Source organism: Oncorhynchus keta, chromosome 26 (genome assembly GCF_023373465.1).
Source record: "Oncorhynchus keta strain PuntledgeMale-10-30-2019 chromosome 26, Oket_V2, whole genome shotgun sequence".
NCBI lineage: Eukaryota > Metazoa > Chordata > Actinopteri > Salmoniformes > Salmonidae > Oncorhynchus > Oncorhynchus keta.
In genome coordinates this window covers 3,331,415-3,349,842 of record NC_068446.1, presented here as the reverse complement: position 1 = coordinate 3,349,842, position 18,428 = coordinate 3,331,415, and the positions used below count along the sequence as shown (strand labels likewise).

At 41.7% G+C, this 18,428-nt stretch overlaps 1 protein-coding gene across 1 annotated transcript; it reads left to right on the top strand.

Annotated features, from left to right (window-relative positions):
* Nucleotides 1-4,858: 4,858 nt before the first annotated feature.
* Nucleotides 4,859-7,405, top strand: LOC118358835 (protein mago nashi homolog). The gene is made up of 3 exons (XM_052480058.1): nt 4,859-5,049; nt 5,433-5,491; nt 7,050-7,405. Exons 1-3 carry the CDS (start codon nt 4,959-4,961, stop codon nt 7,191-7,193), a joined length of 294 nt encoding a protein of 97 aa, XP_052336018.1. The 5' UTR covers nt 4,859-4,958; the 3' UTR covers nt 7,194-7,405.
* The last annotated feature ends 11,023 nt before the right edge of the window (nt 7,406-18,428 follow it).

The following is an 18,428-nucleotide window of genomic DNA, read 5'->3' as shown; positions in this document are numbered from 1 at the left end:
TTAAAAAGTCCTGACTGCTGTGATGTTTTCCTACCTCAATATATTTGATACCTGTATGCAAAGTGTATACTGTAGTTTTTTTTTTCTTCTAATTTCCAGGGCCAATGATGGGCATGTCACAATGTTGTTGTCCATCAGTGCATCATCAATACTTTTGTTATTATTAGCCTCAAATTGATTGATCATTGAAATGAGAAATGATTTCTAAAGTACTGTGTTCACTCCATGATTTAGCTATCTAATTTGTGAGATGTAGAACTAGAGAAAGTGAACTTATTGATTCACACAGCACAGGAACTTGAGATTTTGCCTTTGAAGAGAAAGAAAAGACTATGAATATAACCCTAAACACTAGTAATACGATGCCTCACTTAAGTGTGGAGGAAATGGCCTAACTTTAATTTCAAAGGCCTTCCAAAAAGTCAGTCAAGTAGTATCTATCATAGGCAGCCATCTTGCAGACGTTCAGTAACAAATGAATTCCCTTGCGCAAATATATTATAGTCCGAAAGGCTGTGGATTGTCTGTATTTATGAATCAAATGTTGCTTTGTGTGTTATTGCATACATTTAGCTTCAATGTTGGTGATGAAATCTGCTGTAAATCTCTGCTCATTTAACCCAATGACATGATACCATATGTGCTACTTGCTTACAAGAGCTAGGCTAGCTATTGTACCATATTTGTTCCATGATCAGGGTGTAACAGTGAATCAATGAGACAGTCAACTGCCTCAGTGTGAACACTTGACTATGTATTTTAGAATCAAACACATTGACAATAGTAATGTGGTTGGTATACAGCAGTGGTGGAAGAAGTACCCCATCCCTTCTGCCTCTGATCTGGTGCACACTCCTGACACTCGGACATCATTTACAAAAGATGCATTTGTGTTTAGTGAGTCCCCCAGATCAGAGGCAGATATTTGATAACTGTGTGAATTGGACATTTTTTCTGTCCTGCTAAAGCATTTAAAATGTAATGAGTACTTCTGGGTGTCAGGTATTGTATAGAGTAAAAAGTACATTATTTTCTTTAGGAATGTAGTGAAGTAAAAGTTGTCAAAAATATAAATAGTAAAGTACAGATATCTCAAAAACTGACTTAAGTAGTACTTTAAAGTATTTTGACTTAAGTACATTACACCACTGCTATACAGTATGTGAAGAATGAGGCCTTTGACACATAGCTCAGGCATTGTACATGGCTCTAGCATGGAAGAGACCTGTGATGAGAGAGGAATAAATAGTATGACTATAACCGAAACTGTTACTAGACCAACAAGTAAAACAGAAAACCAGGTTACCTACCAAGTTGTGATGACCATGACTTTACTGGTTTAACTGAAAACTGAAATTATTAAACAGTAAAAAGTAGGGAGATTTTCTGATTGACACACCTGGATATGACTACATGAATACAAGAGCATTCTTAACTTTATTATAATGTACATGTATTATCAAACAGGTTGTGTATCAAGAAACTGCAATCAAATAATGAAATAAAGTTTTTGTACTATGTATGCTATGTGTATGTGCTTTCTTTGCGAGATTCAGAGATGGAGAAAACAATAGAATTTGATTGCCAGTCATATGGAATATGCAGAATAGAATAATATAAAATATCAGTGAACCCCAATCATGAAATAACATGATGTTTTAGTCATGGAAAGATCGATCTATTACTTTGGTTTAAGTGACATCGCTGGTTAAAATCAGAGATCGTTTTGAGGAGATGGAGAAACTCAATAAGAAATCATATTAACGTTGCCCACGCGTCGTCAATGGGCTGCGCGCTGCATTCTGGGAGATTACGGGACAAGGAGTGCACTCCTTCAAGTAGTAAATGGGAGTCAATTGAGCGCTTGCGCAAAAACACAACATTAGCATGAATTACGTCAACAATAACTACAATATTTCGAATATTTTCCGAGATGTGAGATAATGAACTTGTTTTCTGTAAAATAATATAGCTTAAAAATCGTGACATTGCGTACTTTCGAGGAAAATAGGCAGGTTTTCGACTCATACCCTGACTTTCAAAAGGAATTGCGTGACGATTCTCTAAGCAACCGCCTGACACAGCATAACCACGGGAACGCGATTGGTTAACAGTCGGCTGGGTGGGGCGTAATTACGTCTCTATTCTCGGCTGGTGGGATTCCTATTTCCTCCATTCTAAGTATCTGTTCAAATCCACATGCTGCGTTCAAAACAACTGGGAACTTGGAATAAAACTAGCTCCGACTCTGAAAAATATTTTTGAACTCGGAATTCCAACTCGGGCCTCTTTCTAGAGCTCGGACTTTACGACCAGAAGATCACTGACGTCATGATTTGACCTCATATTGTTCCAAGTAACCAGCTGTTTTGAACGCAGCAACACAGGGCTGATCCTGACATCATTGCAGAAATATTGTAGGTGGTAGGTGTGGTGAAGTTCTCGGAGCTGGAGGCTTGCACCGAGGGTCAGGATAAAGATGAGTCTGTGGCAGTCGGAGTGAAGTTTTTGGAAAAAGTGGACCCTTGCCTTTTGAATGATACGTTTTTTCTACCAGGTAAATTGACTGAGAACATGTTCTCATTTACAGCAATGACCAGGGGAATAGTTACAGGGAAGAGATGAATGAGCCAATTGTAAGTTGGGGATGATTAGGTGACTATGATGGTATGAGGTGCAGCTTGGGAATTTAGCCAGGACACCAGGGTTAACACCCCTACAATAAGTGCCATGACCTCAGAGAGTCAAGACACCCATTTAACATCCCATCCGAAAGACAGCACCCTACACAGGGGAATTGGGATATTTTTTTAGACTAGAGGAAAGAGTGCCCCCTCCTGGCCCTCCAAAACCACTTCCAGCAGCATCTTGTCTCCAATCCAGGGACTGACCAGGACCAACCCTGCTTAGCTTCAGAAGCAAGCCAGCAGTGGGATGCAGGGTGGTATGCTGCTGGAATACCACCCTGTGGTGTCAGGGTGGGTGAAAACAGAGTTGAGTGCTGTGGAATCGGTGAAGGTAACCAGAAGTGGTGTTGTAATAATTGTTTGTCTTTTTGCTGGTCAGACGGAGCAGGCGCTCTGTGTTCAAGGAATGGGGGCAAGAGATGTGAATTGTTTTGCTCTCAAGAAAAGTGCACCATTGAAAGGAGTGAATACTGGGGTAGCGGTAAATGTGGAAGCTGACCAACTAAAGGGGAAGATTCCCAGCGTTTGATGCTTGTTGTTTGGTGCGACGCAGGCAGTGTGGCATGAGTGTTGAAACAGAAGTCATTATCTAACACTCCAGTGTTTAATTGCTAAATTGTAATTATTTCGCCACTATGGCCTATTTATTGCCTTACCTCCCTAATCTTACTACATTTACACATACTGTATATAGATTATTTTTATTTTGTGTTATTGACTGTATGTTTGTTTATCCCATGTGTGTCTGTACTGTTGTTTGTGTCACACTGCTTTGCTTTATCTTGGCCAGGTCTCAGTTGTAAATGAGAACTTGTTCTCAACTGGCCTACCTGGTTAAATTAAGGTGAAATAAAAAAAAATGTTCTTTTGAGTTTTGATGTTGAGTCTTTGCCCGACAAAGTGATGTTAGGATATATAAGTTATCCTGTGTGAGCTTTTGTGCCGAATTCATTAGGTTGTTACAGGTGTCAAGCTTATGGGCATGTGGCAGCAGTGTGTGTGTAGGTGGGAGGTCCCTAGGTGTGAGAAGTGTGCAGAAGGTCATGAGACAAAGGAATGTATAGCATTGGGGAAAGTAGTGGTATGTGTTAATTGTAGGGGTGCCCATGGGGCTGGGATTCAGAAATGTCCCGTGCGAGACAGGCAGGCTGAGGTTTCCAGGGTTAGAGTAGTGCAGGAGGACTGTGGATTGTGGACTACAGAAATAAGAGGACCGAGCACGCCCCCATCCTCATCAACGGGGCTGTAGTGGAGCAGGTTGAGAGCTTCAAGTTCCTTGGTGTCCACATCAACAACAAACTAGAATGGTCCAAACAAAACAAGACATTTGTGAAGAGGGCACGACAAAGACTATTCCCCCTCAGGAAACTAAAAAGATTTGGCATGGGTCCAGAGATCCTCAAAAGGTTCTACAGCTGCAACATCGAGAGCATCAGTTGCATCACTGCCTGATACGGCAATTGCTCAGCCTCCGACCGCAAGGCACTTCAGATGGTAGTGCGTACGGCACAGTACATCACTGGGGCAAAGCTGACTGCCATCCAGGACCTCTACACCCGGCGGTGTCAGAGGAAGGCCCTAAAAATTGTCAAAGATCCCAGCCACCCCAGTCATAGACTGTCTCTACTAGTAGAGTTTGTCTCTACTATCTAATGGAAAGCGGTACCGGAGTTCCAATTCTAGGACAAAAAGGCTTCTCAATAGTTTTTACCCCCAAGCCATAGGACCCGGACTATTTGCATTGTGCCCCCCCCCCCACACACACACAAACACACACCTCTTTTTACGCTGCTGCTACTCTCTGTTGATCGAATATGCATAGTCACTTTTTGATTTGATTTATCAACTGTACTGCAGGGTTGGACCGTAAGTCACAGACAATAGAGGTTGTGGTGGCAGCTGCAGATAAGTATTTGGGTGTGCGAGACTTGACATCAGAAGAGTTACAGGGTGTGTTAAGTGGTGGTGTCCCATCCTTTCAGGCTGTAGGGCTTAGATGGTAGGGTATTTGTTGTATTCATTCGTTTTTTCAAGCAAAGTATAAGGGAGTTATACTCCAGTCGAGTAGGTGGCGGTAATGCAACATTTATTGGATGCCAACCTCTGTTAAATCGAAGACGATGACATCACTGCAATGCGACAACTCGTATGAGATCACAGAGAAGCGCCCCCTCACGCATGCGTGTTCAGATTTTCTAAAATACCGTCAAGGAAGCAGTGTGCTTTCGTTGATTCTCAAGGACCTCGCAAACACTGAATTTGCAGTTTATAATGTCAACGAGTGACTTTTATTTGAGATATTATGTCGGGCACAAGGGAAAGTTTGGACACGAGTTCTTGGAATTTGAGTTTAGACCAGACGGTAAGTTAGGCGGCAATTTGACTAATTAGCAACATTAGCCAGCTAGCTAAGCATGCAAACGACTGCTTGCTAGCGGCATTTCCAAATGTATTTTTATCGCAATTATAGCTAGTTTTTGTATTCGTGTGTTCAGTTATAACATGATCTCAGAAATAGTTAAATTGCATAGTTAACCATAACCTCACTCGTTTATTGTATCCAGCTAGCTATGTAGCTGGTTAGCAAACTAATGTATCCAAAATGCTTGGTTAGTTTACAGTAGGTTTAAAAACTTGTGAACTAACGTTAACTAGTTATAAACAAATGCACTGCTATTGTTGAGTAGAAGTTATCATCAGCATTCACAACAAACGTGACGCTAATAAATGTAACTATCTTTTCAGGTAAGCTGAGATACGCGAACAACAGCAACTACAAGAATGATGTCATGATCAGGAAAGAGGTAACTTATCAGACTTACACTGGACAAAGATATAAACGCAACATGAAACAATTTAAAAGATTTTACGGAGTTAAGAGTTCATAAAAGGAAATCAGTAAATTCCTTAGGCCTTAATCTATGGATTTCACATAGTTGCGAATACAGATTTGTATCGATCACAGAAACCTTTAAAAAAAGGTAGAGGCATGGTTCAGAACTAGTCAGTAGCTGATGTGACTGCCATTTGCAGCGCGATACATCTCCTTCGCATAGAGTTGATTAGGCTGTTGATTGTGGCCTGTGGAATGTTGTTCCACTCTTCAATCTCTGTGCGAAGTTGCTAGATATTGGTGGGGACTGGAACATGCTGTCGTACATGTTGACCCAGAGCATCCCAAAAAGGCTCACATGTCTGGTGAGTGTGCAGGCCATGGAAGAGCTGGGACATGTTAAGCTTCCAGGAATTGTGTACAGATCCTTGCTACATGGGGCCGTTCATTATCATGGAGAAACATGAGGTGATTGGCACGCCAATGGGCCTCAACATCTCATCACGGTATCTCTGTGCATTCAAATTGCCATTGATAAAATGTAATTGTGTTCATTGTTTGTAGTTTATTCCCGCCCATACCATAACCCCACCGCCACCATAGGGCAATCTGTTCATTAAGTTGACAGTAGCAAAACGCTTGCCCACACAACGCCATATATGCTGTCTGCCATCTGCCCGGTACAGTTGAAACCAGGATTCATCTGTGAAGCGCAACACTTCTCCAGTTGCCAACTGAAGTTGGTTATGACACCGAACTGCAGTCAGCTCAAGGCCCTGGTGAAGACAACTAGTACGCACATGAGCTTCTCTGAGACGGTTTCAGACAGTTTGTGCAGAAATTCTTTGGTTGTGCAAACCCAGTTTCATCAGTTGTCAATGGCTGGTCTCAGACAATCCTGCAGGTGTAGAAGTTGGGTTTCGAGGTCCTGGGCTGGTGTGGTTACACGTGGTCTGCGGTTGATAGGCTGGATGGACCTACAAACATTTTTCTAAAATGACAAAGGGGGGTGGCTTATGGTTGAGAAATGCACATTAAATTCTCTGCAACAGTTCTGGTGGACATTCCTGCCGTCAGCATGCCATTTGCATGCTCCCTCAACTTGAGACATCTGTGGCATTGTGTTGTGATAACTGCACATTTTAGTGGTATTTTATTATTCCCAGCACAAGGTGCACCTGTGTAATGATCATGCTGTTTAATCAGCTTTTTGATATGCCACACCTGTCACGTGGATGGATTATCTTGGCAAATGAGAAATGCACACTAAGAGATGCAAACAAATTTGTGCACAACATTTGAGAAATAAGCTTTTTTGTGCCTGTGGAACGATTCTTGAATCTTTTATTTTAACTAATGAAACATGGGACCAACACTATACATGTAGCTTTTTTTCTTCTTTCATGTTTAAAGGATTTCTTGGTTACATTGATCAGTGTATGGCCCATCAATCCAATTTCTATGTGGGATGCTGCTTAAAACTCTTGAAAATGCCATCAAAACCTTATTGGGGTTGTTCTCCACTATAGGCGTACGTACACAAAAGTGTGATGGAGGAACTGAAGAGGATCATAGATGACAGTGAGATCACCAAGGAAGATGATGCATTGTGGCCACCCCCAGACAGAGTGGGCAGACAGGTCTGTCCATTCTACTCACACATACCTAAATAAATACTGATACTTGTAAAAGCATGGTGTATGTTGAGGAAAGCAGAGCGTCTCCTACTTATTGTGCTCTTGGTAATGTCTAGCTTACGCCTGTTTACTTAGTGATTTTAGCTCTCATGGGGCTGTGACCTCAGTCCCGTCCTCATCAGACTTATACAAATCTGTCCAACAAAATAAATGTGACCAGTGTTCAATTCTGACCCTTTCAGCACAAGCACAGCACAAGTTACAATGATTTAGATAGGACCTGGGCATAACCCCAGAAAGTTACAATGATTTAGATAGGACCTGGGCATAACCCCAGAAAGTTACAATGATTTAGATAGGACCTGGGCATAACCCCAGAAAGTTACAATGATTTAGATAGGACCTGGGCATAACCCCAGAAAGTTACAATGATTTAGATAGGACCTGGGCATAACCCCAGAAAGTTACAATGATTTAGATAGGACCTGGGCATAACTCCAGAAAGTTACAATGATTTAGATAGGACCTGGGCATAACCCCAGAAAGTTACAATGATTTAGATAGGACCTGGGCATAACCCCAGAAAGTTACAATGATTTAGATAGGACCTGGGCATAACCCCAGAAAGTTACAATGATTTAGATTTGTAGGACCTTCAAGTTACTAATGATTTAGATAGGACCTGGGCATAACCCCAGAAAGTTACAATGATTTAGATAGGACCTGGGATAACCCCAGAAAGTTACAATGATTTAGATAGGACCTGGGCATAACCCCAGAAGAGTTACAATTGATGATAGGACCAGTCAAAGTTACAAGTAATAATACTACCTCAAATGATCTGGGAAGAAAGTTACAATGATTTAGATAGGAAGGATATATTCCTCCCCAGAAAGTTACAATGATTTTTCCCCAGAAAGTTACAAAATGGACTGGGCTAGCCCCAGAAAGTTACAATGATTTTGAGTAGGACACTGGTTGAGAACTGAAGATTTACAATGAGATGGACCTGGGCAGAATAGTGTACAATTATTTAGATAGGACCTGGGCATAACCCTGAAATTACAATGATTTCTCAGGTTCTGCATAACCCCTGAAAGTTACAATGATTTAGATGTGGACCTGGGCATAACTAAAAACAAGTTGTTACAGGGATTTAGAAGGACCGTGCTAACCTGGTCCAGGATTACAATGATTTGTCTTCAGTCTCATTGGGCTACACTTCAAGATCAAGCCCATCTACAATGATGGTTTTTATCTGTAGGAAAATGGGCATAATTACAAGTTACAATGATTTTGTTATTTTATTTTGGCTTCGATCTGTTACTAATCGTGTCTGAGGAGAGTTTTTTTACTCTTAAATAAATGATTGGGGAAAATGCCATCCTTTTAATAGCCTTGATTGATATCTATACATTTTTAAAGTTACTTACTGGAAGGATATATTCCCAAGCTGTGGTTTGGTTGATCTTTGGTAGTATGAAAAACAGGTTGGAGAATTGCACACTACACTCTGTTGCTCTTGTCATACAGAGGTCAGTTTATTTCAGCATTTAGCTGAGCACACATGAACAGGAAGTTGTTAAAGGTGCGCTGAACTTCCTGATTTGCCCTCTGTTTCAATTCTCACTAGGAAATGTGACTGAGAATGAGATTTTGTGTCCTTTGGTCTGGGTGTCACTTGAAAGTGTATGTGTTCAAATATGGGAAGCGTTTGTATTTCCTAAAAACAGTTGTGTTTTCACAGGGTCAGTCACCCGTGTTCTACTAGATCCAATCTGAAATGTCTTGTCTTCAGTCTCATTGGGCTACACTTCAAGATCAAGCCCATCTAAGAGGAGTGGATGGTTTTTATCTGTTGGAAAATGTTTTATGTTTGCGCCGATTACAACATTTGTACATTTGCTTTTGGTCGATCTGTTCTTTTTTTTTATTTTAAATAAATGATTGGAAAAATGCCATGTTTTAATAGCCTTGGTTATCTATACATTTTTAAAGTTACTTACTGGAAGCCATAGCTGTGGTTTGGTTGATCTTTGGTAGTATGAAAAACAGGTTGGAGAATTGCACACTACACTCTGTTGCTCTTGTCATACAGAGGTCAGTTTATTTCAGCATTTAGCTGAGCACACATGAACAGGAAGTTGTTAAAGGTGCGCTGAACTTCCTGATTTGGCCTCTGTTTCAATTCTCATTAGGAAGTAATGAGGCTTCATGTTGTACACCTTTGACTCTGTAATCCGATTGGGTGTGTAAATGAGGCTTCATTTTGTACACCTTTGGTCTGGTGTAACTTGAAAGTCACGTGTAAATGAGTTCATGTTGTACACCGTTTGTAATCCGATTTCCACTGTAAATGAGACACAGTCAGTCACTTCTAGATAACTTGAAACTGTCTAACCAGGTCTTGTCTGGTAGTAGTAAATGAGACTTCAGGTTGTACACTGGTTTTTTGACACAGCTGGGGGGTCAGTTCCGCCAATAAATAATGCAATGTAAATGAGACTTCATTTTGTACACCTTTGACCATGGGTAATCCGATTGGGTCACGTGTAAATGAGGCTTCATGTTGTACACCTTTGACCGTGGGTAATCCGATTGGGTCACGTGTAAATGAGACTTCATGTTGTACACCTTTGACCGTGGGTAATCCGATTGGGTCACGTGTAAATGAGACTTCGTGTTGTACACCTTTGACCGTGGGTAATCCGATTGGGTCACGTGTAAATGAGACTTCATGTTGTACACCTTTGACCGTGGGTAATCCGATTGGGTCTTACGTGTAAATGAGACTTCATGTTGTACACCTTTGACCGTGGGTAATCCGATTGGGTCACGTGTAAATGAGACTTCATGTTGTACACCTTTGACCGTGGGTAATCCGATTGGGTCACGTGTAAATGAGACTTCATGTTGTACACCTTTGACCGTGGGTAATCCGATTGGGTCACGTGTAAATGAGACTTCATGTTGTACACCTTTGACCGTGGGTAATCCGATTGGGTCACGTGCAAATGAGACTTCATGTTGTACACCACCGTGCTACTCTGAATATCATACATTATCGATAGATTACTAGATTTATTTTCCATATCAAACTAAAGGTCTTTACATGAGGTCATTCATTTAAACATACTCCAATATAAAAGTTAGTATTGTTAGTATAAGGCTCTTGATAGATACATTGCAATGCCAGTTAGAAAGGGAAGAAACATTGGTTCGAACACACTTGGAGATTCCATTGTTCTTCTTTCAGAATGTATTTGATGGGTATTTTCTTGGGCATTTATTATGAATTTGATATGGACAGAACATTCATAGTTATCTACCTGACAGTATAGGAATATGCCCTCTACTGACCTATGCAGAGCTTGTGTTCTGTATCCCCTCTTATTAATCCATACCATCACTTCAAACCCACACTCTACGCTTGAGGTAAAGTACCTTTAAAACCTGACATTCACCCCAATGTACTATACAACTGCAGTCAATCATCCCGTGGTGAATCCCAACTTCCACTACAGTCTCATTTTCACTCGATGTGAATGGGTGATAGGAGCTCCTCCTGGAAGTGATGGTGGTGTCTGCATTCCCTGCCCTATAGGGATGTGTCCAGAACCAACGGACGGGCCGTGGTGCAGGTGGTTACCTCCCAGCGCCATCTCTGGCTGGCCCAATCCCATCTGCCAGCTGATCTCCAGAGCACATTTACCACTCACCCCATCACCCCAGGGCTGGCGTTTGGCCCAGGGGTTGATGACATTCTAGAGCAGACCAATAAGGTTCATAGGGACCCTGAGACGGTCCATGCCGCCTCCTCAGGCCCTGGGTTCAAGGCAGGCGAGCCGTCGCCACCCACCTGCACCCGAACGACGGTGGGGTCCCTCTCCTGCCCCATTACCTCATGCTAAGGGACGACAGCGGGGAGGGGCACAGCGGGGAGGGGGACGACAGCGGGGAGGGGGTCGACAGCGGGGAGGGGGTCGACAGCGGGGAGGGGGACGACAGCGGGGAGGGGCACAGCGTGAGGTGAAGCAGCCTGTTTTTGCCCACACGGGTCTTCCCCGTTTTTTGCAGAGGTACTGGGTAATTTATCCCTCATCGGGTTCCTATTCCTCCAAGCAGGTCACGACATAAGCTCTCCCAGGGCATCAGAACGGCTTGGTGGAACGGCTAATTGGGTTCTACTCCACTTATTTTGTTCTAAAAAGAGACGGGAGGTTCTAACCGATTCTGGACCTCCGCAACCTCAATGGGTACTTGAAGGTACTAAGGTTCCACATACTATCCTCAGCCACGTGTTGCAGGCCGTGTCCAGGGACCAGGGGTTTGTAATGCTGGACCTGAGGGATGCGTCCTTCCATGTTCCTGTTCAACCAGCTCATTGTCAGTACCTCCGATTCACATTCGAAGGGACAGCTTACAAATTTATGGTTCTTCCCCTCGGCCTCTCCTTGGCACCCTGCAATTTCACAAAGTGCATGGATGCTGTCCTGGCACCGGGCATTACTATAAATGACAAGAAGAGTCATCTGACGCCCACCCAGAGGGTGACCTTCATTGGCATGGAACTGGACTCAGTCCTCATGAGAGCAGGCCTGCCCACCAGAAGGGTTCAGGCTATCTCATCTTGCAGGTAGGGCTTACTGACGGCGGCCTCATTGCTGATTCCCCTAGGCCTGCTCCATCTCCACAACTGCAGGTAGAGCAAATTAGCAATAATGTGTCATTTAAATTGTTGCCAATAGTAATCTTATTTGTTATTCTTACAAAAACGAGAGGGTCATATATGGAGAACTGGCAATGACTGACCTGCTTGCATGCTAGATAGCTAGCTAAGTTAGCTAGTGTGTGGCACTTTTAATTGGTCGCAAGCTATTTACTCAATGAATGAGTAAATAGGGGCAGTCACTAGGGGCAGTCACTCCCATGACTGCCCAGTGGCTAGATAAGTCCTCCTTCCATACCTTCCCCTACTACCGCCTAAGGATGGACAATGACAACAGAGCCAGACAGACAGAAATAAATGGATAAGAATTTGTGACAGCGGAAGCAGGAAGTGTTTTACCGGAAATTGACACTGTGTGGTACGTCAGCATTTAGGAACAGGGGAACAATTACCCACCATGGATCAGGTTCCTGATAGTCACAGCTAGTGACCTCTCAGTTTGCATTACTGTACTTTGACAAAGTAAGCTTGTTATACACACACACACAACACAAGATATTTGTACGCAGCTTGACAGGTTTCCTCATTAAGAAGAACACGTTTTTCTCTTTAAAATTTTAGGATATTTTCCCTGCCTAACCACGTGACATAATAGCTATAAATGGTTCAGACAAATGTTTTTTCTTAGTATATTGAAATTTAAAGAGACACACCATTCCTAATTTATTAGCGCAATACTTTTCCAGGAGAGGGCAGCATCTACTTCATCAGTGAAAGGTTTGGTTCGGCCCATATAGATGTATACAGCGGAGAAGGCTGCTGAGGTGAGGACAGATCATAATAATGGCTGAAACAACGCAGCAAATGGAATGTCATCAAACATATGGAAACTATATGTTTGATGTATTTGATACCATTCCACTAATTCCACTCCAGCCATTACCACGAGCCCGTCCTCCCCCTTTTTGCATGGACACTACCATTGAAGGCTTCCACCATTTTAAAGTAGTCAACTGGTGAGTCCTATGAGTTGGCAGCAATCAGCCAAAGATCAGAGCATTGTCTTCTTCTTCAAATTGTTTTGCCTAGTTTGTAAATGGATTTAAGCTATATCACCACCATCTAGTGGCCACAATTAATGAATGACACAAGATTTTGTTCAAGACTCCAGCACTGCAGATGGCAGTAAATCACCAATATAAGCTTTACACTTCTTTCAAACCTCAAAAGACTAAGATAACTGAAAACTTTAAAAATGAGATGGGCAGCACCATTGAGGCTGTCACAGACACAAAGTTAAGACCTCTTTCCATCTCAATGGGTTCGGCTACAGCAAGCCTCTTCTTCTGCTCTCAGAGCCGGCCCTAGCCAATAAGCGACCATGGCTGCTAGGGGACACTCGACCAACAACATTTTGCTTATGGCCTCAAAAGGCCATAACGGGGGCCTGCTCTCCCCCACTGTCTGGCAGCAGTCAGCAGCAGCAGCAGCAGCACAACATTGGCTGGCTTCCCTCAACTTGGAATATTGTCAGACTGTAGCCCATAAAAACATATTGAATAACACATTCATAAATGGTGAAAAATACAGTAAAAAAAGTGAATTAAGGTTTTGAAGTGTCTGTCCTATAACCAGGAAATATATATATATATTTTTTACACGTATTTAGCCCCTTATTTTTGTTGAAACAAAACGACCTCCATATTTCCATTGGTTTGTATGGGTTAAGTTCAGACGAGTCCCTTGACACTTGTGGGCGTTGTAGAGCAAAACAAGAGAACACAATTGTGTTTGTGAGAGTCTCCCCTTTCCATAATAGTTTTGTAGGCCAAACCGTTTGGACCCTACAGACCGTTTTTGTGAGAAGACCGATTTTCGGGATGTCTCATAGTCTGACAAACACTGCTGTAGCTAGGTCACCTTCCACCGCAGACGTGGAAGACCGACATAGGCGGATGCGATGTGTTGAGCTGTTGAGATGCCCATGCTTTGCTTAAACTGACAGATTTTGAAGGGGATTGTTTTGTTATGTTACTTAGATTGACGCATGGGTGCGTCAATAAACTTAAGGATGAATGTAGTTTGATATTTTTCGTACATTATATGTCGTGTTACCTATATTTTAGATGGCAATTCAGACTTTCCGGCAGGGTATTTTACTATTTCATATATAATCAAAGACGAAAAAGGTTCATGAAAATATTAATAAAAATGTTTTGATTTCCTTTAAACAAGTATGTGTAAAGATCCGTTTATGTAACATTTTTTTATAATAACACCAGTGACAAATATGCAGACTATTCTAATAACACCAGCCTGAACAGTAACACCAGTGACAAATCTGCAGGTAATAAAGATATGTGCTTTCACGTCAGTCTCCAAAAGACTCCAATATCACCAGAAAAAAAAGTAGCTAGATTTTGTCGTTAGTCCATTAAAAAAAAAAATGTGTGGCTAGAGGGGTCTGAATACTCGCTAAATATAGCAACAAAGTCGCTAAGTTCGCAACACTGAACCAGCATGTTAAATTTAGCTAGCTAGTTACTTTGTGTCAACACAAGCACTAACTATTATTGCTACCTGGATGACACAACTACCTTGGCCTGGATAGCTATATGCCTAAACTATAGAAATCATCATGATGATAACTACTACAGTTCTCAGACTCTAGGATGGTAAATTCTTGCAAAAAATAAACGGATGAAGACAGAGCCAGAGACAGAGTTTTCGATTTCCATTATTAGTGTTAAAAAATGGATGAAAAAGACAATCCCATTTGTTCTGAATTAGCTAGCGGTCTAGGCTACACAGCATACTATAGGCTACATTTTTGAGTCACCACTAGAATAGTTATTTGTATGTTATTGAGTAGGTCTATATGTCTTAGATTAATAATTTGATGAATGAGATTAAACAAACAAAAATCCATATTGTAGTTATTTCCACTTGGTAATGAGTAAAGTCATTATAAAGCAATTACTCATAGGTAACTATAAAGTTACACTTCACTTTACATAGCTAACTCCTGTGTAACAACTAGCGACAACCTTGTACTTACGCAGATATCACAAATTAAATAAAATGTTATTTGTCACGTGCCGAATACAACCGGTGTGACGTTACCGTTAAATTATTACTTACGAACCCTTAACCAACAATGAAGTTCAAGAAATAGAGTTAAGAAAATATTTACTAAAAAACTAAAGTAAAATATTAAATAAAAAGTAACACGATCAAATAACAATGACGAGGCTATACACAGGGGGTACCAGTACTGAGTCAATGTGTGGGGGTACAGGTTAATTGAGGTCATTTGTGCATGTAGGTAGTGACTATGCGTAGATTATAGATAGCGAGTCGCAGCAGTGTAAAAACCAAAGGGGGTGGGGGAAGTGTCTATGTAGTCCGGGTGGCCATTTGATTAATTGTTCAGCAGTCTTATGGCTTGGCAGTAGACGCTGTTAAGGAAGGAGCCTTTTGGACCTAGACTTAGCGCTCCGGTACCACTTGCCGTGCGGTAGCAGAGAGAATAGTCTATGACTTGGGTGACTGGAGTCTTTGACCATTTTTTGGGCCTTCCTCTGACACCGCCTAGTATATATGTCCTGGATGGCAGGAAGCTTGGCCACAGTGATGTACAGGTCCGTACGCACTACCCTCTCTGGCACCATACGGTCGGATACCGAGCAGTTGCCATACCAGGCAGTGATGCAACTCGTTAGGATGCTCGGTGGTGCAGCTGTAGAACTTTTTGAGGATCTGGGGACCCATGACAAATCTTTTCAGTCTCCTGAGAGGGAACACGTGTTGTCGAGCCCTCATCATGAGTCTCTTGGTGTGTTTGGACCATGATAGTTTGTTGGTGATGTGAACACCAAGGAGCTTGAAACTCAACCCGCTCCACTATATGTAGTCTGTGGTGTAATAGTGGGTTTATTTTTCTCACTTGAATGGCGCTTTCAAAAGCTGACGATTAAATTGTAAGAATGGATTGTCAGAATTGTCATACTTTGTAGGTACACAATAATTACAATTAAGTACACTTCAAGATACACAGGATTTAGCTAATTACAATTAAGTGTAACATCTAGTAATTACATTGTACTTATGCAAATATTACATGGTGCTTACAGATGTTTTAAAATGAGGGTCAGGATGAGTAATGTACTATATAAGTACACATTCATTACAAGTAAGTACTCCCGAAGATATACTTAATTTTAACTAGCTAAATCCTACATAACACCTAGTAATTGCATTGTACTTATACAGATATTACATGTATTCTGTGGTGTTCTAGTGTGTTTATCCTCCCACTTGAAGGGCGCTTCCGGAAGCCTTAAAGTAAGGGCCAGATTGTCAGGATTCGGTAATGTGCTATATAAGTACACATTAATTACAAGTATAAGTACCCCTCAAGTTACACTTCATTTTAAGTAGCTAACTCCTGTGTAACACCTAGTAATTACATTGTACTTATGCAGATATTACTCTGTGGTGTACTTGTGGGTTTATCCTCACACTTGGATGGCAAGGAGGTTCAGGTTGTCATAATGGGTAAAGTACATATAAGTCATTTTTGTATTATTATAATCTGGGATGACACCCATATGGTAGACCCCCAGTCAGTGAGGTCGACCTACATCTGATCTGTTATTGTAAACTCAACCAAGTTAACTCAGATTATACACTTTTTGGGGGGCAAGTTTTAGCAAAAACATTGAGTGGTGATTTTGAAGAGTGCGCATTCACAGGTAGGTAATTAGAGCCTTTTGAGCATCCAACCTTTGTAATCTCGGACACCTGGCACATCTTGTCCAGAAGAGATCGCAAACCTTGTAACAGTTATTACTGAATCAGATGCAGCTGAGAATAAACTAAACACTAAATTGTAACAAGCGTGGTAATAAGCATTCGTTGTTAAACCTCTGTAATTACAAACCGCAATAACCACCAGTGAGTTACATGTTGTTATTACATTGCAACTAGGAGTTATTACAATGAACTACAATGCTTGTTAGTGTAATTAAACATGTAATTACACTGTAATAAGGACCCCTTAAAGTGAAGCGCTACCAACAACACTTCATATCTGAGTTGTCCCTGTTTAAATTCGAGATGGTCTATGCATATTCACGAGGCTAGCATAGCATATCACTCTTAACTGAATACAGGCGGTTGACGTCAACACCCCTCATTAAATATTCATCCACACTGCGGCCCCGTCATCCACATTGACGGGGTCGCAGTGGAGAGGGCCAAGAGCTTCAAGTTCCTCTGTGTCCACATCACTGAGGACTAACAGGGTCCTCTCAAACAAGCACTGTCGTGAAGAAGGCACGACAGTGCTTCTTTGCCCTGAGGAGGCTGAAACGATTTGGCTTGGCCCCTCAGATCCTTTGGGACTTTACAGTTGCACCATCGAGAGGATCCTTACTGGTTGTGTCACCTTTTGGTATGGCAACTGCACTGCTCTCGGAAGGCCCTACAGAGGGTGGTGCGGACGGTCCACCGCATCGCTGGGGGTGAGCGCCCAGGCATCCAGGACGTACATGCCAAGCCGTGTCTGAGATGGGCCCGAAAAATTGCCAAAGACTTCAGCCACCCGAGACGTGGACTGCTCTCCATGCTCCCGTCCGGCAGGCGGTACAGGTTTTATCCCCAGGGACCAGTCTTCAAATGTTATCTATCTGGATTTCGTCTATTGGATAGGATTAAATGAAATTCATAGAAATATAATGAATAGAACATGAGTCCACATTCAAGTCAACAATTCGTTCATTCTATGCATTTAATCCTATCCGACAGGCGAAAATCCAGATAAGTTTTGATGGCTAACAACTACTGCTCCCCCTCACACCTGCCGCTAAAATTATTATTGATTCAATTTTTTACTACCACTACGCTGCAATTCATTGCTTATTGATTTCCATTACCATTAGTATCTATCTATTTATCCAGATACTGGTTACTATTACTCCTGTTTACAGTAACCTTCAGAAAGTATTCATGCCCCTTAACTTATTCCACATTTTGTTGTGTTAGCCTGAATCCCATAATGGAAAAGTTCAAATGTTTTTAGATTTTTTTGCAAATGTATTAAAAATTAAATACAGAAATATCTAATTTACATAAGTATTCACACCCAGGATTCAATTTTTTGAAGAAGCGCCTTTGGTAGTGATGACAGCTGTGAGTCTTCAGGTCTTGCCATACATTTTCATGTGGATTAAAGTCGAAACTAACTCGGCCACTCAGGAACATTCACCATCTTAGTAAGCAACTCCAGTGTAGATTTGGCTTTGTGTTTTAGGTTATTGTCCTGCTGAAAGGTGAACTAATCTCCCAGTATCTGGTGGAAAGCAGAATGAACCAGGTTTTTCTCTAGGATTTTGCCTGTGCTTAGTTCCATTCTGTTTATTTTTTATCCAGAAATCTTTTGCAGTATTACTTTAGCGCCTTGTTGCAAACAGGATGAATATTTGTATTCTGTACAGGCTTCCTTATTTCCCCCCCGTCAATTAGGTTAGTATTGTGTAGTACGGTAACTACAATGTCGTTGATCCATTCTCAGTTTCCTCCTATCACAGCCATTCGACTCT